The sequence below is a fragment of the Centruroides sculpturatus genome, unplaced genomic scaffold, assembly GCF_000671375.1.
Source record: "Centruroides sculpturatus isolate CEXI.00-Female unplaced genomic scaffold, Cexi_2.0 scaffold273, whole genome shotgun sequence".
Taxonomy (NCBI): domain Eukaryota; kingdom Metazoa; phylum Arthropoda; class Arachnida; order Scorpiones; family Buthidae; genus Centruroides; species Centruroides sculpturatus.
In genome coordinates, this window is record NW_019384700.1 from 74,922 (window position 1) to 97,055 (window position 22,134).

Genomic DNA, 22,134 nt, shown 5'->3' on the forward strand with positions numbered 1-22,134 from the left:
TCCCACGTTTATTGATTTATTACAAAATTCGATTTTATACCCGATTTTTTTAACATTTAACTATCGCCCGGAGATGTAGAATTTGATAAATTATCCTTTCTCTCACACATTATCGCCTGGTGGAAATGTTCTTTTATGCAATTCCACATTAATTGACCCACATACATTTTAGAATCTCGGGTTTCGTTTTCTCTACTTAAATTCTCGGTATCGTCGCACATAAAACGCACTGGTGAATAAAATATTGTGTAAAGAAACACGATAGAGCCAGACAGAAGAGGGCAACGTGCAGTCGATAAGTTATGAATATCAAACAGGACCCGGAGGCAAGGTAATCTTCTATATACAGGTTCGTTTCTTCTCTCGACCCACACCGATTTTTGACGAATTTCGTTCCTTAGAATTTGCTCCGAAACCGCTGTTACTTATTACCTAAATAATTTTAATTAAAAAATTTCTAGGACAGTTTAAACTAGTTTAATTAACTCGTTTCTAATGTAGACTCCATAAGTTTTACTTTCGATAGAAGAGGAATTCATTTCTGCAGGAAGGAAGATGGTATATTCCGTTCAACTTTGACTTTTTTTTCCTTTATGATTAAACGCATCTGGAATCGATACAGATAACTTGGTAAAATTCGTGCTTCGTCACTTCTGCAGTCCTTAGGTTTCGTCGTCTTATTGGATTTTATCCGATCCTTTTTTTCCTAAGAAGATTTCATGTTTAAGTAATTGTAGCGGTGTTTGGTATTAGAGATATCTCTTATCCTGGCTTATGTAAGGATGATTCGACAATATATTGCTGGAATTTTTTCGAAATTTATAAGTAGTTAGAATATTTATTGTTTAACTTAAAAATAAACTTTTTACTATTTATCTCAGTATTTTTAACCTTTTCAAGCTAAAAATATATCAGAAAATGTATAAAAATAATTGAATTTCATTAAAATGAAACAAAGAAGTTCAAGAGAATAACTTCTTATTATTATAGAGTACAGAATTCATGTTTTTTGACCCTTCTACTGTCTGCTGTTGAGCAATTTTATTTATTGCTAAGCAATAGAATTTGATTTATTCGATAAACAATAAAAATTCCGTATAATTCTGTTTTATGATTAAGAAATTCATGTCGTATAGCTAAATATACGGTTGAAAATAAAATATAACTTTCTTTTTCCTATTTATCAGCATTATTTGAGTCAATATACAACAAAACAATAAGTGGTATTATGAAATTCGGAGTCATTTTCTTTTCTTAATAACCCGTAGGAATAATCCAATTAGTTTAAATTTAAAGTAATACTATTAAGTTCTTTATAAAATGGCCGACTAAATTAAACTGTTGGTCGTTAAAGTTTGTAAGATTGCTGTTTTCCTTATAGAAACGACCTTTAATAGTAACAAACTTAAGTAAAATACATCCATTTGTTTAAATTGTTCCAATTAATTACCAAATTACGTTATCTTTTTAAAGGTCGTTTTACAATATTTAGATTGAAGTTAATACTTGTTCGTAATACCAAAATTAATTCCTGTATAATACATTTTACAGTTTTATAATAAAATTTCAATTGGAGTACGAATGTAAAAATGTTAGGAATGAAGCAATTTCACATATTTCTTAGAGGAATTACTGTTTAAATGGAAGTCCAAGCACGTCTCTAAGCTAGCAAATAAATAAAACCCATCTAAAATATCTTCTAGGAGAAAAATCGCCATTTTTTAAGTCACCACATGCTTGCAAACGTTTAAGATTAAAGTATAAATGACAGTCTAGGAGAAAGTGGGACACGTTGACCTAATTTAGCATTTTTCCAAGACAAATTGAGAATGGAAAACATCAGTCATCCATCACAACGATTAGGAAGTTATACAAATATTTTACTTTAACATTAAACCTCAATTCCAATGCACGTCTAAAGAAAATTCGATTGATAGATTGCATTGCTGAGAAGCCAACATTTTGGCGATGCGTATTCATTCCTGTCTAACTTGTAGGAAAAAAAAACAAGGAGGCAAGTCAAAAACTTAAATAAGACCTGTCAGAGAAGAGAAATTTANGTCTATATTATTTTTGGTTTCTGTTTCAAAATATAGTTTTTGTATTGCAGAATTTTTAAATATTTATGGTTTCTATTTTAATTCTGAGTTTGATTTTCTTTATTAGACACAAATTGAAAAAGGAAATGATCTGTTAGAAGAGGCAGCAATGATGGGTATTGAAGCATTAGCAGAGGCACCAAATGTTTCGCCAGAAACTCCAAATGAATCTAAGAACAGTAATATAGGGGTCCATGAACTCACAACTTCTCTAAAGAATCGTCTAAACAGTTTTACAGATCGTTTAGAAGATACTAGAGAAAGACTGGAGGATACTGCAAAGTGCTATCATCTTCTAGACAAGGTGGGTTATTTATAAATAATATTGTATTATTTTATTTAAATTTATGAAAACAGATAAATATCATTATCATTATCCCTTAGACATACGAATGGGCTTTAGAAACAATGAGATTTGTTTCACATATGACAATGGACAATCTGACAAATCCTGAGGTGCTTAATGAACTTATAAAGCATCTTCAAGATTATATGGATGATCATCCAGTTATTCCAGAAGAAACATTCCAGGAAATGACAGACATTGCATTGAAATTAGAAAATGAAAGGCTTGTAGATCAATGTAAAGTAAGTTCATAATGAAAGAAACCACAGATTAATGTGATTTTTAATTTTTAAAAATTCTTATTCAGTACAAAGTAAAAAAAAATATACTAATTGATTAATTTTTAAAATTAATTTGCAACCACAGTATTTAGTAAGTTTATTTTTAAAAAATTTTTAGACTGCTCACACAAGATGCCAAGAAACAGTTGAATTGATTCAAACTAGACTGACTACTTTACAAAAAGTAAAACATCAACTAGAATCTGAATCTTGTCAACAATTATGGGATGAAGATGAAGCTCCCACTCCACGTACTTCTCGTTCCAAATCACATCCAGGAACTTTATGGGTGCCACACCTGAGCAGCACACCATTCCATCCGAACAGTTTAGTTCAACCGTTTTGTCAAAGAAGATCATCACTTGCTACAATGGTATCGCAGCCATATAGCTCTTCAATAGGTTCTTACACTTCTTTTCCCAGCAACTATTATTTGATTGTTGATCATAAAGATAATCATCCAATAGACTATTATTTACCAGATAAGGAACAACAAATTTTTAGTCATGGACTCATTACTGATGATTTGACAACTCAGGGTCCCATTGCATCTATACCTCGAACTCTGTTAGAAGCAAGAAGTATACGTACGGGTGCTTCTTCTACATTATCTAGTAACACAAAGAGCAATATTAGCAACAGTTGCAGCTCAAAGACTAATAGTTTAGATTCAGAAACTTGTAGCCATATAAGCATTCCTTACTTTCAGCCAGTTAAAAAATATCTGAAAAGGGGACACACTTGGCAAATGTGTGAAGAAGCACTGGAGAGAGCAAAGAAGGAAGTAAAACAACAGAATGAGAGGTTAAAAATAAAAAAAGTTTTACCTGGAACAAGTGGGAGTAGTAATGAAAGTATTACAAGGTATTCGATTTTAATTTTTTTTTTACTAAATTTTAAAATTAATTGTAACAAAGTTTTAGTTTCCTGTAATTATAACAGATATGATTATGCAATTTTAAAAAATTTCTTTTTATGTAGTTTGAACATACATGAAATGTTTATTAGGTTATCTACTTAATATTTTAGTTATGTATGAAGCTATTAAAGTAATTATCAATCATTATTAAAACATGCCAGTTTATAATCATAATAATCAGCAAATTTCCTTGTTTCTTTATACATCATTTAAACCTTTGAAATAAGTTATATTCTAGTTATTATACTGTATAACAATTTATCTATCTTTTTTGACATTTCAGCTACTATAGTTTATTTTAAGACTTTTAATTTATGTAAGAACATTTAAAATTGAATAAAGGGAATTTTTCATAAAACACATACATTTAGGTTTTCAAATAACCAATAAATTCAGCTTATAAGACAATTGACACATTTTGTATGGGATATAGGATATACACCATAAGTAGTAAATTTTACTTCAATATACAAATACAGTGAAATCTGTCTAAACAAAAAAAACTGGAATTGCAATTTTTAGCATTATAATTTACTATAAGCTGGAAAGTAATGTAAGTGCTTTTTGATACAAAGAAGGCAATTTAACCTAAACAATGTGAACAATTAAGATACCACTTGTAGACAAAAATCATCACCAGGTATAATGATCACTGCAGAGCTTGACAAACTCTATTTTGAGAATGAGGTTTAATCTTTTCAGAGACACATAGGTCACATTATGAAAGGACATGCAGACATAAGATCCTTGTTAATATTAATCTTCGATTCTATCCCTAATTAATTCCAACAATTATTTTTAAGATATAATAATATCCTGAAGGCTGATAATTATTAATTTAGATAAGAAATGGTGCCTAACATATACCTCTAATACCAAATTACTTAGTATCTAATTATTAAATACAGCATAATAATAACCTGATTAGTAACAGCAATCATTTGGCTTATTTTTAAGAATTGAGAACTTTCAAAGTTCAAATGAGTTTGAGAAGTAACAAATGCAATCCACTGAAAACAATGAAATAAGACTTCCAGTTTGCCTTGCATAGAGAAGTTAGTAACCAACCATTGCTGTGTATTTGAGAACAAGTTGACTAATATAGTTGGTAATTACAGCAACTGAATCATTGTTTAATTAGAGTACTAAAATTCCTTGAGAAGTCAGATCACAGAATAGCTTTGTCTCTGTATTACTGTAATGCAATTAAAAAATCTTACTCTCTCATGGGAGATTTTAAACTGTTTCCACCCTGTGGATACTAAATGGACCTGTTTTCATGCCCATCATAGGAGCAACAAGGTGTGAGGGATAGATTGTCAATAAACAATTCCTGGGTAATTACTTATCTGGATTTGATTCCAGGACTCTAATGCAATAGTGTGATGTTTAATCAGCTCAACCATCCTAGTTCTTGACTTGTTCACCATTGAGTAACTTCATATGAGCATCTGAGAAGTCTTAGTACTTGAATACCTAACAATTTCTCAGAAACTATGAGACTTTTTAGAAGCAGATAGTTCTAGATTTTTGCATTCAAATACTCCCATCTTTAGCTAAAAGTACCTTGAATAACTGGATAAAACCTAGTAATAAAATGTTCCTTATATTTGCAATAAAAGTGATTTCACTGTAAAATGAGCATAACTATATGATATTTATCTGTTATAGTTTAAAGATAAAAACAAAAATAATAATACTAAAACCTACTAAAATGAGAAAAAATATTTGGTATTGTGCAATTCCAGTTTACACCGATTTTACTGTATAATCATTTAGTGTAAATAAATATACAGTTGAAACTTATAAAGTATAATTACAGATTGTTTAGAGATTATGAAAAACAAACAAACATAAAATGAAGAAAATGATTTCTAGTTTTCTAGAAATCTTTTGTCAGTTTTGTAAAATATTCTATTAAAGGATATTCATTGATGTTTAGGAATAAATCTGAAACTAGGAAAATGATTTATTTTATGATATAAGTAATGAAATAAATAATTAAAATGGTATTGAGAAAAAGATTATGAAAAATTAAAATTATTTATGACTTCTAAATAAGATGAATTATAAAGTACATCAATTTAAAAGAATAAGAATAAAGGTTCATAAATTATTTTTCTCTCTAATTATAATTTTATTATTGTTTTATATAATTTTTTAAATAAATAAATATTGTTTAAAAATATAAACAAAATTCTTCTTTCATATAAAAACTATCTATCTATATACAAAGTGGATTGATTTAATATAAAATACATATATGAAGGAAATAACTTGTTCACTATTGATTCTTAAGATACATTCTCTTAAGTCTATGCATTGCTTAGCATGGACATATAGTTTTGTATTCCACTGTAGAACTCAGCAACTGGAATAGATTTTAATTCCCTTGTCATATTATTTATCCAGATTCGAAATTGAGTCGAAATGTTTTTCCTTTAATTAGTATCAAGTTTCGTCTTTGGTTCAATCTTTTTAAAGAAATCAGGATCACTCTCTGCTGTTTCAATCAAATCTTAGCTTATGGCAATTCTCTACTTTTTCTGCTGTTCAATCACAGTATGTGGAACCAATTGTGCACAAATCTTCCTTTTTTTTCTTCAAATCTTCTGTATCAGTATTCTGTACAGTGTCCTTGCTGATATTTCTTCTTCTGCTATCATTCTTAATGACAATTTACAATCAGTAGTTGTTGAATCCTGACGATCACATCTTCATTTCAACACTCCTCAGGGCAACTACTCCTAGGATCATCATCAACATTTTTTTGTCTTCATGAAATTGTTCATACCATTGGAAAATGTTGGATTGCAATTGTACTGTACTTCATTGCCATAGACTGCAATCATCAGTTCAACTGTTTGTGTCACAGTTTTACAGCAGAACTTTATTGCCAGTTGTTGCTCCATACATCCATCCATGAGGAGAGCTCTTGCATGGCACAAAAACAACTTTACTGATCTTTGCAAAATTGTACATATAACAAAATCTGTTGGCAACTAAGAGATGGTGTATCTCTATAAAAAAAATTGAGTTAAAAAATTAGTAGATGCATTGTGTAAAATTAATATTGATTGTAAAATATTTAAATTGAAGTTAAAAATTCATGTTATATGTTTAGAAAGCTTTCATTAAAACTTTATGGAATATTTAAAATATAAAATTGCTATCATTAAATGAAAGTTATTTTTTTAGCATCCCTGAAAATGATGATTCTAGAATCAGTGAAAATTGTTCTAGGATGCCACTGACACATACACAGTCTGATCCTCTAAAGGGACCAGTTCCTGTTAATAGTCACTTACTTACAAGAGCATCTAGTTTGGAACTACAAGATGCAAGTGTTACGGATGGACAGATCAATGAAGATCAGATCAAAACTAAAAAGTATGTTTTTATATACATTTTTTCTTGTGAATAAAACTTTTAATATTTTATTAAAAATAAGGATTAATTAGTTCTGAACATTTTATAATGCTTTTCCTCTTTTAAATAATTACAGTATTATTCTTTCAAGCCATAGATATAATAAACTAAAACTTCATATTGTATAAAATAATAAGTTTATTGGTAAAATAACTATTTTTCTTTTTGTAATTAATGAGAAATTAATTGTAACACATCTGCGCGGTAAGTGCGAGTTGTGAGTTCGAGTCCCACTCCAGGCTGATTCTTTTCTTCCAGAATATTCTAAATTATTTAATAAATATTAATTTAATTATAATTATTAAATTTAATAAGAGATGGCACCTAACACCTACCGCTAGTACCAAATTACGTAGAATTTAATTATTAATAGTAGCTGAAAAACAGCCTGATTTATTACAATGATCATTTATCATTTCTTATTAATACATATGTAAACTCAAAGCCTGATTAATAACATTGGGCTTTGAGTTTATATATGTATTAATGAGAAATTTAAAATAATGCAACAGTTAATGAATATTATTTATAAATTGTTCATTTCTATTCTTATACATATTTATAAAATTTATTAGTTATTCTATTTTTTTTATAATAACTGTACATTCACATGTATGTAAATGAATCAGACAGGTATTAAAAGAGAAGATTGAAAGAAAACTTAATGGATGTTTCAAATTTTTCAGATGGATTTATTCATATATGTTGAATACTGTTTTGCTATTCATCTCATTGCAAATCTTATCATTAAAGTTATGATAAGAAAATGCTTTCTTTAAACCCACAGGGTGGAAAGAATTTAAAACGTTTAGTGATTTGTAAAAGAGTTATTTTTTTAAAGTAAAATTATCATATTTTACATATGCTATATTTCTTTCTTTATTATTGTTAATGTCATAGAAATTGCATATATAATTTACTATAAAAGATATAATAAAAATAAAAGTAAGTACTTTCTTATTCAAAATGTATTATAAGTTTGAAATAATAAATATTGTTATAAGATCTAAAAAAAAGTACATGTAAAAGAATTGTGAATGTTTTCTGAACCATGCAACTAAACAATTTAATAAATTATTTTTCCATTTTATTTTATGTTTTCGAGCAGTTTTTCCTGAATCTGATTACATAATTTAATTTATTAAGCACTTTTGGAAAAATTGCATACGATCAGATTAGACCCCTGGAAGAAGACTTATTTGTGTTTATTTTTTTAATACAAGAGAAGACATCACTTATATAATAGTTTCTAATAAAAAAACAATAGAAAGGATAAAAATTATTAAATAATGGAATCTCAGAACTTTTACTTTAATGAAAAATTTGAGTATAAGGAAATCAGAATAGTCTAATACAAATGATTCTTTTTAAACAAATATAAGTATTTCAGGTACTAAAATCAAGTTTTAGACTATTCATTTATCATTAAACAATGAACTGTGTGTAGATGAAATGTGTCAGTAAAATAAGGACAAATAAATAGCAAAAAGGGTTCAGAAAAGTTTTCAACAAAGAAAGAAAAAACAAGCAGTTATAGGAATTATAGTTTAAGAATGTAATTTATCAAACCTAACTACTTGCTATTCTCATATAAGGATTTTTTTCAATAGATTATTATAAACTATAATTTTTGTCAATAAAAAATGAAGTTTAAAAATCATAACTTTATGATAATTAATAATGAATAAGTATTAGAAATGGTAAAAGTTCTTGAATTGTAAACTAAAATTTTATATTTTTCTTTACATGGAAAAAATTCTTTATGTTTATAAAGATTATTATAAATAATAATATAAAATTATTAAAATATCTATTTCTGAAATAATGGACAGATATATTTAAATGATGATTTACTTTTTTTTAGTGAAATAAAATACATGAAAAAATAATCACACTTCAATAATAATGAAGTTTTTAATTTCTGTATTCCAGTTTATTTTATCAAAATATCCTATAATAAATGTATAAATTTGATTTTTACTATTTTACATTTCATTGATATAGATTCATTTACATTTAGAAATAACATTTTATTTATTGATGGTTTGAATGGATTTCATAAGGAAATTTTAAATATTTAATGAAAAAAACAATATATTAATTATCTGTAAATGAAAATTCTAAATTATGATAACAGCAATATTTAGTAACATACTATTTAATAGTAGTAAAAGGTGTAAATACAATAATTTTGAATCTTAAGATATTTTTTAGAATGCAATATCAATAAATAAGCTTTTTCATTGAAAGGTTTTGAAAGCAAGATACAAAATTTACTGAAAATAATATGAATTAATGTAATTATAATTACAATAAAAGATATTTATTATGGAAAGTCTTATCTTAATTATTTGAATAACAGAATGAAATTATCTTACATACAATAGACATACAATATTATTTGGTATATATATGTCATAGGCAAATTGGAAAATCTGGCTCATTGTAAAGAGTGCTGTCATTTTACAATTAGCGTGGCAAACTGTAAAATCATCATCTATTTACTATTCAGCCTGACATTTTTTAGGCATTTTGCAATTAACCCAAAGAGCTTTAGGCAATTAAGAAAGTGAACTTCAGTTTGTTCAATTAGCCTGATCACTTCTAGGCATATTGTAATATGCTGAAGACAGGTCTGTACTACCAGTATCATTCATCCACACACGTAACATTTTCAACATCCCAATTGCATTGCTATATGCTCCCCTGGGATTGTGGATGTCAGGGTCTTCCGTGCACTATTTTACATTTAGGCCATATAATTGACAGTTGCTCAGTGACATTACCTGTGAACTCTCTTCCGTTGTTATTCTGCAAAATATAAAGTGCATCAAGGTCTAAAAATATTTTCAGCAGTTCCACTGCATGTTTGTTTTCAAAGGGCAAAAAAAAAACAAAATTTTGTGTCATGATCTTGACAGTTCATCAACCATTTGTCATTTCTATAAATAGTAGATTGAAAATCAATCAAATCAACTTAGTTGTATGATGATGTTTTTGTGATGCTAAGACTTTTTCAAATTGCACATTTTACGTAGCGATACAAATACCTCAATAGTTGGTCTTGGGATAAAACTATGGCATGCTCTTGCAACTGATAAACATGGTTAATAACCATGTTCCAATTTTATTTTAAAATTTATCATTTCAAATCATTCGATACAAGGCATTCTAAGTTTGGAATTCCTTCTCAATTTAACCTGAAGCAGACTTCGAGTGAGGCCAAAAGCATTCGTTTCACAAATTTTAAATGTTATCGGACATAAAGGTTTGTTGAGTGTGTTCATTAACACCGGTGATTAGGTTGGAAGATATTGTTATGGATATAAAATATTTTTCAGAGAAAATGACATTTTTTCATGACCTCCATGACCTGTTGAGTGATGATATTCAAGTAATATATCAAAATACAGTATTCCTCAATAGGAAGAATTATCACAATAGGATTATCAATGTTCTTTTTTTTCTTAACTAGAACTCACTTTTTCCTGACCTCTATTGCATCATAATTCCTAATTAGTCCATACTGCTTGCTACTTTTCTTCTTGTCAGGGTTTCTTGAATCTAAAATTTCACAGACTGCTTCATTTACACTTAAAGTTATTTAAGAATTTTTAATTATGTTGTTATTCTTACTACTGTATTCTTTCATTTTTTCATTAATTAAATTTCAATTTCACATAGCACATTTCTTCTTTGGAGGCATTTATAGTATCATTGTCCCATATATTTTCTTCTCCAAGAAATATTCATTTTCATTTCTTAGTCACTCTAAATACAAACATGACACACACACAAAATGAGATGTAATTATTTAAATTCTACTAAATGTTAACTCAAAAAAGCAACTGTAACCATTATACGCACAGTAACAACCTGGGCAAAACCTTGTTTTCAAGTGGTGTTTGAAGACATGACCAATTTTACTAATGCAAAAAGGGGAAAGAGACATTATGCACTCTAGCACTGCAGAGAAGTCATATTACAACAATTGCATGAAGTGACATTTGATAATAGGGAAGCTGTGTTTCCATAAAAATTATAAAGAAATACTGGGAATGACAATGTTTATTTTAATTCTAAAATAGATACAAACTTTATTTTTGACATGAAACAAAGATATAAGAACTTGTTCATGAAAATAATTGCACAATATGTATTTATATTTTAGAAAATACAAGGAAAGCGACACTTCCACAGCTTTCATGAACGGCATGCCACTGCATTACAGTAAGCCTAGAATCGATCAGGCTAATTGAACAAACTGAAGTTTGCTTTCTTAATTGCTTAAATGTTCTGTGGGCTGATTGCAAAATGCCTAAGAAATGTCAGGCTGAATAGCAAATAGAAAATTATTTTCCAATTTGCCAAGCTCATTGTAAAATGATGGCACTTTTTACAATGATCCAGATTTTCCAAGTCACCTACGACATATATATGATATAGACACAGCTCTAAGGATGATTGTGTGTAATAACCATACAGGATACTATGGAATTTGAGTCACCAAAAGATGAAATAACTATTCTTTTCTCAATATTGTTCCAAAACTAGTTAAATTTTTAATTATTTGTTTTCCACTTTGTTTAATAATGTTGTCTTTTTATTTGTTGTTTTATATGACTCATTCTAACAATTCATTATTATTATATTAGTTCAAGCTATTTGAAATCTAAATGTTTTTTTGGTAAAAAATGAGGTTTCACACACATTCAATATTAGTCCAGTGTACAGTACATTTCCTTATATACAACACTGACTCATCTGTAATTCCAATTGTCAGAAGTTGTTATAGTTTACACGTTATATCCTGTTCATATTTCTGAGAAATGAATCATTCATTTCTCCTTCTGATAAAGTCATGATATACAAAATTGTAAAAAAAACAGTTACTAATTGTAAAGAATTACAATCATTGCTTTGGTTTTGTGTATACAGTATATATGAAAGGAAAAGAAAAAATATTTACTTGTATAATTACAAACAGAACTAAATATCTTAATTCAAAAAATATAATTAGTTAACTGTTAAGATATTTAGTTTTGTTTGTATAGGCCTACATATAAAAAACATATTTAATTTTAACAAATAAAAGTATAAAATTACATATGTGGATGTTAAAAAAGATTTCATTTATAAGAATTGATAATTTTTTACATAATGAAAAATAAGGCAATTAAAAAGAAATTTCTCTTTCAAGGCTCTTAACTATTTTAGAATGATTAAGAGTTTTTCTTTTACTATACATTTAATAATATAAATAGCTCTGAGTTAATTTAGGAAAATACTTCTGAAATTTAAAAAATGAGATTATTTTCTTTTCATTGTTATAAGAGAGAGTATTACAACAAGAGCTTTAACATAGTAACCCAATTTCCCAAAAATTTGTAATTGTTCTTTATGAAAAATGAGATATTATTGTATTTTTTAACTACTATAATTTCTATCAATGATTTGTGGAAAAAGAGATTTCATACATTTGTATAATAATTGAAGAAAACTCCAGATGAATCAATTGATGACATCATCTGTGTTATATGATTAATGACATAATTTATTATAATTTAAATTATGTTATCAAATAAAATTTTACACAATAAATAATGCTAGAACAAAAAAAGAAAAATTTGATGTGTCTAAAGCAAAATTTTCAAGAACAGAATTATTATTATTATTAAAAATACAGTTATATATATTTAAAAAACCTTAAATATTTTAAAGTGGTATTTTTAATGTTGATAATATTAACTAATCTTGAAGCCACACCAATTTTCTAGGAAATACAGATTTAATTTTCATTTAAAAATAAGAACCTATAAATATTAAAAATAAAAAGTAATAGAATTTAAATAAGCATATATAAATATTGAAATGTTACAATGGTTGTAATTTAAAAAATGATTTAAATAAAGTTGATAATAGAGCTGAATCACAAAAAATAATTTTTTTACACAAGATAGAAAAAAAATTCTAGATTAATGAGATAAATTTGTGACATCGATAATTAATTCTTTGATAATATAGTCATCATTTATTACAAAAGAGATTTGTTTTAAATCATAAAAACACCTGAAAAATGTTGAAAGCTAGTTAACTTTAGTGTAATCTGATTCTTCATGATAGCATATGTCCATATAAAAATTTTATCTTTTTAGAGTCAGAAAATTAGCACTGGAAGTGATACTGTGCAATAAAATAATTCTTGCTAATTACTTCCTTTTTTCACTATTTCTTTTTGGTGTTTAATTCTGTAAACAAAATTTCTAGTCATTACAATATTCTTTTTATTTAACTTTGACATAAATATATGTAATACAGTTCATACAGAAAATGAAGAGAAGCATTTTATTTAGTTTCAAATTATTAAACATTTTTTATGTAATATAAATAACAGCAATAAATTTATGAAATAATAATGGATTCTATTGACAAAAATATCTAATTTTTATACCATAGATCAAATTACATTGCATTAAATTTTTTCAGTATGAATGAATTAATTTAAATAGTGGCATATCAGGTTTTTGACAGATTTGGGATACTAAGGCATGTGCCTGTGTTGTCTTTCAGAGAATGTTACACAATTCTTTAGAATTACTTTAGTTGCCTAACTTTTTATCATCATTCTTTTTTATTAGTTTTTTAAAAGTGTAAAATGGAAGACAAAAATAGATAATTGATAATTTTGAATTGATAGATTGATTCAAATTATGCAAATTACAATATGATTTATATTTGTTGTGATTCTAAAAGGCAGAATAGAAAAGTATAAAATTATACTTATTATTTTAATCAGAAATTATTGAAATTTTAATTAATATTTATTTATCTTTAGCCTGTGCTCCACATTTTTCAACACGTGTTTCTGAGAAATATCAGTTTAAACTTTTCTGCTTGTTTTTGTTTGAATAAGATCACTATAAGATGTGTGTGTTGTTACATTTATTTTTATTTTAAAGTAATAAAATTGATTAATTTGCCATCAAGGGGATGCTGCAACACCATAAACACCAGAAAGGTGTTTATGATGTTGCATCCCCAATTTAAATATAGCTTATGTTTACAAGTTTTTCATTTTATGCTCAGATTTACCTGAAAAAGTAAGCTTTGATTCAATTTATCATCATCAACATACTCTTGTCAATGAGATAATTATTAATTTAAATTTATAAATTGTGCAATGCATTTTATCTCAAAAGCATGCATCATTAATACTTTAGTTTTTTTCATTTACTCATTAATTATTTTAAACATTAAACTAATTATAATAAACATTAAACTAAANTATTTATTTAATTACTTGTGGTGTAATTTTAGAAAAAAATCATTAAATTTCTTAAAAATTTCTAAAGAAGTGTGGTCACATTTACTTCTCGAATGATATAAATATTATTTGTAGAATTACAAAGAATTTATGTGCTTCAAGAGATTAAAAAAAAACATTGTAGCTGTTTAATTCGTGTGCAATATTTTTGTATTGAAATCACGTTGAAACTTTTTAATAGATTTTGTAGCTTCCACTTACTTTAAGAGGTTGCCGTTAGTTTAATTCCAGTTCATATTTTATTGGTTTTTGCTAATCCCCTTGGCATCAAAACGAGAATCTCTCGACATATAAATCAGCCTTTCAATCGTGTGCGATTTATTTCACTACTAGACTCTTGTCGTGTCTCATCCACTTGTAATTTTTATACCTCCTATTGTTCGAGAATTATCATCAGATAAAATACGACAATAGAGTTACCGTGATGGATGGTATTTAATAGAAAAAAATTAATTTGACATTGATCTATTTTGTTATTTTGCATATAGTAGGATTAACGCTTTGCGACCTTTCTGTAGTGTCACTTAAATTATATTTATTATTATTAAATAGAATTACATCCCCGAACTTTCCCGAGAGGATATTCCTCAAGCACTTCGAGGACACAGAAACACCATTTTCAGCAATATAGAAAAAATATATGAATTTCATAATCAGTATTTCCTTCAAGAACTTACACAGAGTGAAAATATACCATTCAGTGTGGGACAGTGTTTTCTACGTTATGTAGGTTATGCGTGTTATAGATTTTAAACATGCATACAATAAAAATATTTAAAATAATTTTTTGATTTATTTCAGGAACCAAAACTCAATCTTTATGCTTTATATAATAAAAACAAACCAAAATCTGATGCCTTAATGTCTGAATATGGAACACAGTTTTTTAGGGTGAGTAGTGGATTTTAAAATTTTAAAATATATATTTTAAAGAGATTAATGTTGTTGTTACGTTGTTAGAAAAAACAACTGGAACTGGGTGATAAAATGGATTTAGCCAGTTATTTATTAAAGCCAGTTCAAAGAATGGGAAAATATGCTTTATTATTAAAACAATTATTAAAAGAATGTCCTGAACGAGATGCAGAATATCAAGATTTGAAGGTAAAATTTGTATATTGCTTCAAAAGTGTTTTGTATAATTGCTTGTAGAATGAATTATATAATCTATAAATTTATAAATATTATACTTTAGCAAGAACTACGGTGATATATTTTCTATTTCAGGCTGCAGAAGAATTAGTACGTTTCCAGTTAAGACATGGAAATGATCTTCTTGCAATGGATGCACTTCGAGACTGCGATGTTAGTTTTTATCAATTGTTTAAAAAATATAATCATTGTAAAATAATTATTAATGAAAAATATTTTATAGGTTAATGTAAAAGAACAAGGACAATTATTAAGACAAGACGAATTTCTAGTTTGGCAAGGAAGATCAAGGAAATCATTGCGGCGTGTATTTTTGTTTGAGGATTTAATCCTTTTCAGTAAAACTCGTCGTGATCCTGAGAGGAAAGGTCATGAAATATATCAATACAAACATAGTATTAAGGTATGGGATAAAGTAATTGGTAAATGTTTTATTAAAATTGTCGAAATTATAAAATTTAATAAATTAATTTTTCTAGACAACTGATATAGGCTTAACAGAACAAATTGGTGATAGTCCTACTAAATTTGAAATATGGTTTAGAAAGAGAAAATTGAATGATGTATATATTCTTCAAGCACCAACAGCAGAAATAAAGATAGCATGGTCCCAAGAGATATCAAAACTACTTTGGAAACAGGCCTTACGAAACAGAGGTATATCATAGAACTTTGAAGAATTATCAGTAAAATTCAAAATATAACTATTATTAAATGTAATTCATTTAAAATGTAGAATTGCGCCTAGCCGAGATGTCATCTATGGGAATAGGAAATAAACCATGTTTAGATATAAAACCTAGTGAAGATCAAATTAATGATAGATCTGTTAATATTCAACAACTAGTAAAAAGTGAGTAATTGTGGAATTATTAGTAGATAGAATTCCAAGTAGGATTTGTTGTTTGAAATGTAAAAAATATTTTATTTAAAAGACTTAAATATAATATACCAATTTATAAATTAATGAATTTTTATATTCAGACCATCGATTCAGAAATTCAATAGCAGTATCATCATTTGATCAACTGCGAAATAAAAGACCACATTCAATTATATCTGTCAGTAGTTCCTCCTCTTCTGGAAGTAGTCAGTCATCTCTACCTTTTTATGGTGCACTTAATTTAGGATTTGAACCAGGAGATAGTCCTCGTCCACTTCATAGGTCTTTGACCCAACAGTCTCAATGTTCTACAGGTTAGTAATCGATAAATTAAATTTTATTGTTTGATTTAGTTATTTTATTAATGGCTTATTTAACTACTTAGTAACTTTTTTAAAAGTTTACATAATAATTTAACAAATATAAATAAATTTTTTTCTAGAAAGTGGATTTTGCACTGATGTTAGTTTAGCAGGAGATAGCCCTCCTGACACAGAACATATAAAACACCATAAAAAAGCTGAAAGAAGTGATAGTTTACTTTCTAGTGATTCTTTATTATTAGAAGTTGGTGAAGCAGAATTCATTTCTTCCACAGATAGTGAACAAGCATTATCACAAGTATGTATTCGTTTCATGATTCTTAATATATACAAATAAGCAGATCAGAATATTTTGTGCCAGTTCAATTGATAATTATCTAAATTAATGTAGCTTGTTGAAATTGGTAACTTTGGATGTGCTATAAATTAGAATTTAATGATTTCTTAAAAATTATCAAGAAAAATATATATTTTTTCCCAATATCTAATGAGCAGCTGAATTCTATAATGAATCCAGCTGTTAGGTATTTAAAATAATTATCAGGTTAGTTGTATTTATTATATTTTTTTTCTATTTGGATTATATCTTAATACTTAAAAACCTTTTTCATTGCATTTTTATTTCCAATTAATTCAAATGCTTAAATTTTACTTTAGTTTTTAAATATCCATTATTATTATTCTGAATGTTAAAACTAAGAAAATTTTTTTCTTTTTAGAATGTAACAGCATCTATGTAATACAATTATATGTGGAAGGTATCTATTTATCAAGCTGCTATATCTTATTTATTCATTCAAGTAGAGTGAAGCAGAACTGGCAGCAAGACTGGTAGCTTGACAACTATCAGTTTCTCAGAATCTAGCCACAGCAATGTGCCATATATTTTCCATTGGCAGAGCAGAACTACGTTAAATTCTCGACAGCAATGCCGAACACTTCGAACAAGTTTTTAAGTTTTTGCCTCATCTTGTCTGGCAAAACTGAAAGCAAATATATAAAAACAAAAAACTGGCAATTAATTCTTTGGAAAAATTTCAGTGAAAGTTAAAGCACTGATACCATTTTTGTGCCTTTCTTAAATTTTATTATATAAAAAAAAACAAAGACATTTTATCTGCATCTGCATGATATAATCAAAACTTTTGAAAACTGAAATATTAATTGCAGCCAAGGAATTTTTATACAACTTTTTTTAATAAATGTATACATGACAGACATAATTTGGAAGCCAGAAATTTTTCTACCAAACATAATTTGTCATTTCTTAATTTGTTTATGTAAAATTTGTATCAACACCTTGTACTGTATAGCTAACAGTAATGTAGGAACAAAAAATAAATCCCAAACCTTTTATGGTGTGTGACTAATATATAAAACTGTCTAAGACCAATTCATAATAGAAAAATATTTCTACCTATTTATTAGTCAAGGATGCATTAATAAATATAAAGAATTAAATTAAATTTTAAGTACAGCAAAGTTATCTCTTGTGATTTTTAGAGTTTTAAACTACAAAAATATATTATATATAAATAAATATTATATATATATATTAATTTCAGTTTAGTCTTCCATCTCATGTAAACTGATTTTATTGAAGAAATAAAAAAGGGGGAAGAAACTCAAAATAAAAATATGTATATTAATATGTTATTTACTGAGCTACCTCAAAGAATATTTTGTTAAAAATGGTTAAAAACTTATCAAAAATCACTAATTAAAATATTCAATATAAAAATTTAACTTATAAAATACCACTATAAATATATAAAATGCAAAGTATTTAATAACAAATCAACGTAGACTTTTTATTTTAACTTTGCTTTTTTCTGCTGATTTTTAAATTTCGGAACTGATGTTTATTTCTAGTGCCATGTTTGTTTAGTCAGCCAGTATATAAAAAATTCATGTAACTGAAAGCCTTCAAATGTGAAAATTATTTGTAAATCTATTTCTGTAATGATTGTCCTTGAATAAATTTAAAAAGTTTATCAAAGTTGTCTTCATTTACTTTCTAATGATTTTTATACTTTTCACTTGTACACACTAAATTTTCAGTTAAACACTTAAAATTTCTGTGCTGCTTTCCTTATCATACCAATTGCCAAGCTATAGAAAACATTTCATTATAATTGCTCTCAAGTTAAGATTTAATCATTTTTCAATTACTGTACTTGGAGTTAAACATTTGGTACGTCCTTTTAATATGATGATAAACACATCTTTTACAATGTTATGTAACATATGTACTCAAATGAACCCATCATGTTCTTTAAATTTATTTGTAGTGTGTGTTTATTCAAGCCTGTGAGTCAATTTGAATCTGTTCGTTTATTTTTTCAAAATTTTTGTAAATGTTGATGCCAGTGGCTACAGGAGTCATTAAATGAAAACCAAAAAATATTTCCAAAAAAGCAAAGACAACAAGAAATGTGATGCAATTATTTACATAATTACAATTTTGAATAGGTTGTTTGCAGTATCTGTTGCTTAGAAAATGTTGTTTGAATAAACCTACATGTGGGTTTTCCCAGCCTGTGGGTCTAATAGAGTGCATATGGTATTCAGCTAAAATATTATACTCATTCTTTAACTAGTTAAATTGATAGTTATACAAGTTTTAAGAATAAAAAGTTTTCACAGAGGAAAGACAAACATTTCATTCAAAATTATTTAACTTGTCATGATATTTAGTTTTGATAATTTTTTATAGCAGAATTTTTACATAAATTACATTTTTCATGAGAAATTTTAGAATTAGAAGAAATATATTTAATCAAATTTTTGCATTTCTAGTGCATGATACGTAGATGTTACATGCCATAAGGCTACATAAAGGAAGTGAGTGGCAAGATGACATTTAAAAAAAAGTCTTTGAAGATTATTTGAGAACATATTTTCTGATTTTTCCAATAATAATAATAATAATTATTGCTATTAACATATTTCGGTTCAGAATTTTTCTTCTACTTTGATGGCATTTGGTCCCTGAACTGGGACCAAATGCCATTATAGTAGAAGAATTGTTCAAGTCTGTGAGTCAATTTGAATCTGTTCATTTATTTTTTCACAATTAAACAGGCTTGCTGGATCTTATTTACTTCTGTCTTCAATCCAGCCTTTCTCATATCCTCTCAACTCACTGTCTCTCTACCTCCTTTGTTGCCTGCCTCTGTTTCTTTTTCCCTCCACACCTAAATCCCATGCCCTTCATATTATATCTTGCATTCCTTTCTTAGGACGTGTTCAAACCATCTCAGTCTCAATTTTGCTCTTTTGTCTAGGACACCTACAACTCCCAGCTCTCTTCTAATATCCTCAATCCTCCTTTTCTCTGTAAGATTTCAGCCAATCACCTTAAACATTCTTATCTCTGTTATCATCATCATCTCAGTCTTTTTTAAGGTTCATGTCTCTGGAGAACTGGTCTAATCATAGTCTCAAATTTTTATTTTTAGTTTCATGGGGAATTTATGATTACATATCACACCTGCTTACTCTTTCCATTTCAACCATGCCTTACTTATCGTGCTTTTAATCTCAAAATGGTATCCTCGCTTTGCATCTATTATATCTCCTAGGTACTTTGCATTTGTTACTTGTTTAATTTCTAAGTCATTTCTGTCTCTCACTGTAAGACATCTTTCTTCCCCTTTACCATTTGCCATGACATCAGTCTTGCCTACATTCATTTTGATTCCAACTTTGTGTAGACAATTTTGCCACTCTAACAAATGTTCTTGTAAGTCTTCCTCACTCTGTTATTAACATAAGGTCATCTGAATACAACAGTTCCCATAACTACTTCCTTCTTAAGTGACAAGTCAGTTCATCCATCACTATTATAAACAGTAGTAGACTGAGTGTTGACCTCAGATGTCATCCCACCTCCACTTCAAATTCCTCTGATCTGCCCCTTAGAGTTATTATTGTAGTCTTTGTATCTTCATACAGTACATTTCCTTGATTATCTCCTGACTAGCTTTAGATACCATTACACCATCTCCTTAGGCACTCTATCTCCAAATCTAAAAAGGCAAAATATACTTGATTATTTCCTTCTAGCCATTTCTCCTGAATTTGCCTTGTCACAAAAAGTGCATCAATTTTTCCTCTGCCTTTCACAAAGCCAAACTACTACTCATCAATTTCTATCATCTTCCTCAATCTACCTTCTCCAATCTTTTCAAAAATCTTAAATGTTCCGGGAGTTTTTTCACTCTGTAGTTACCATGCATTAATAGGTCTTTTTGTTTAAAGATTGATACAGTATCACTACTTTTTCTTCTGTCCATGATCTTTTCATTTTGTCAAAAATCCACTTCCTCCCACCTGGACTCATGGCTTTAAACATCTCTATTACATGTCGCCACTCTTGGTAAACCATGTTCACAATTTTTAAGTCGTGCTTCTGATATTCCTATTATTTTCTTCTTATTTCGTTTTCCATATCCCATTCCTACATGTACTCTCTCTACTCCTTAAACTCTCCTCTACAGGGCCATTTAAATCTCCTCCAACTTTAATGATTTCCTCTCTTTCCATTTTCTACAGCATCTCAGAATTCATGGATACCCAAGCAAAATTGAAAGTTGGTACAGAATTAATATAAATAATTTACACACTATATTTTTAAAACATTTCTTATTCATATCTACCAATCAAAAATGGATAGGTTTACATTATTGGATAAGGAATATCTTTTGGGGCCAAAATAGGACAAATGAAAATGAATATTGATATACAAGTAGATATAGTATTTATTGATTTTCTACCTAAAGGACAAGTCCAATAGAACATAGCATATTTTTATACCTGATTATAATATTCAACAGTAGGAATTCTATTGGGAAATGTCAATTTCACAAGAGAAAAAGCTTCCAAATTAAAATCCTTAGTTTGAAATTCTGATCATGAAAATAGAAATATGTATTTTATTTTATTTATATCACATAAAATGGCATGTTAACCTATGAACAAAAACCAATTGCATGGGGTTCCAAACTGATCTTTTATAAAAAAAAATATTTTCCCCCAAAAAAATTCCTTCACAGAAAAATATCTGAAGTCAACACTACAGTATATGGGGCACCATGAAGCTATAATGCACCACTAATTACATATTAGGCCTATATTAGAATTAATATTACTTTAAAATGTTTTTATCCAATTACATAAACATTTTTCAATATCTAAAATATATGGTGTGTCAAAAATCTTTCCCTGATTAAAAGTTTGTTTCATTTAGTGAGCCGCATTATCAAGTTTTTATCATCATTTACTTTTGAAACCATAGAAGATGCTGCAAGTAATTGGACCTTTTTCCCCTCATGAGTCCACTGTTATATTGTGTGTTTATCTGGACAAGTTACACA

The 22,134-nt window shown here is 27.6% G+C and overlaps 1 protein-coding gene across 1 annotated transcript in view; it reads left to right on the forward strand.

Moving 5' to 3' along the window:
- Positions 1-17,859, forward strand: part of LOC111627526 (puratrophin-1-like) — an 83,125-nt gene extending 65,266 nt beyond the window's left edge. The window contains exons 13-26 of the mRNA XM_023371118.1: positions 2,167-2,403; positions 2,484-2,687; positions 2,845-3,590; positions 6,844-7,066; positions 14,951-15,124; positions 15,200-15,289; positions 15,359-15,502; positions 15,626-15,703; positions 15,774-15,953; positions 16,030-16,207; positions 16,287-16,403; positions 16,535-16,747; positions 16,876-17,054; positions 17,476-17,859. Coding sequence (XP_023226886.1) covers positions 2,167-2,403; positions 2,484-2,687; positions 2,845-3,590; positions 6,844-7,066; positions 14,951-15,124; positions 15,200-15,289; positions 15,359-15,502; positions 15,626-15,703; positions 15,774-15,953; positions 16,030-16,207; positions 16,287-16,403; positions 16,535-16,747; positions 16,876-17,054; positions 17,476-17,496 — 2,784 coding nt within the window. The 3' untranslated portion in view covers positions 17,497-17,859. The remainder of the gene's footprint in view (positions 1-2,166; positions 2,404-2,483; positions 2,688-2,844; positions 3,591-6,843; positions 7,067-14,950; positions 15,125-15,199; positions 15,290-15,358; positions 15,503-15,625; positions 15,704-15,773; positions 15,954-16,029; positions 16,208-16,286; positions 16,404-16,534; positions 16,748-16,875; positions 17,055-17,475) is intronic.
- Positions 17,860-22,134: the final 4,275 nt, after the last annotated feature.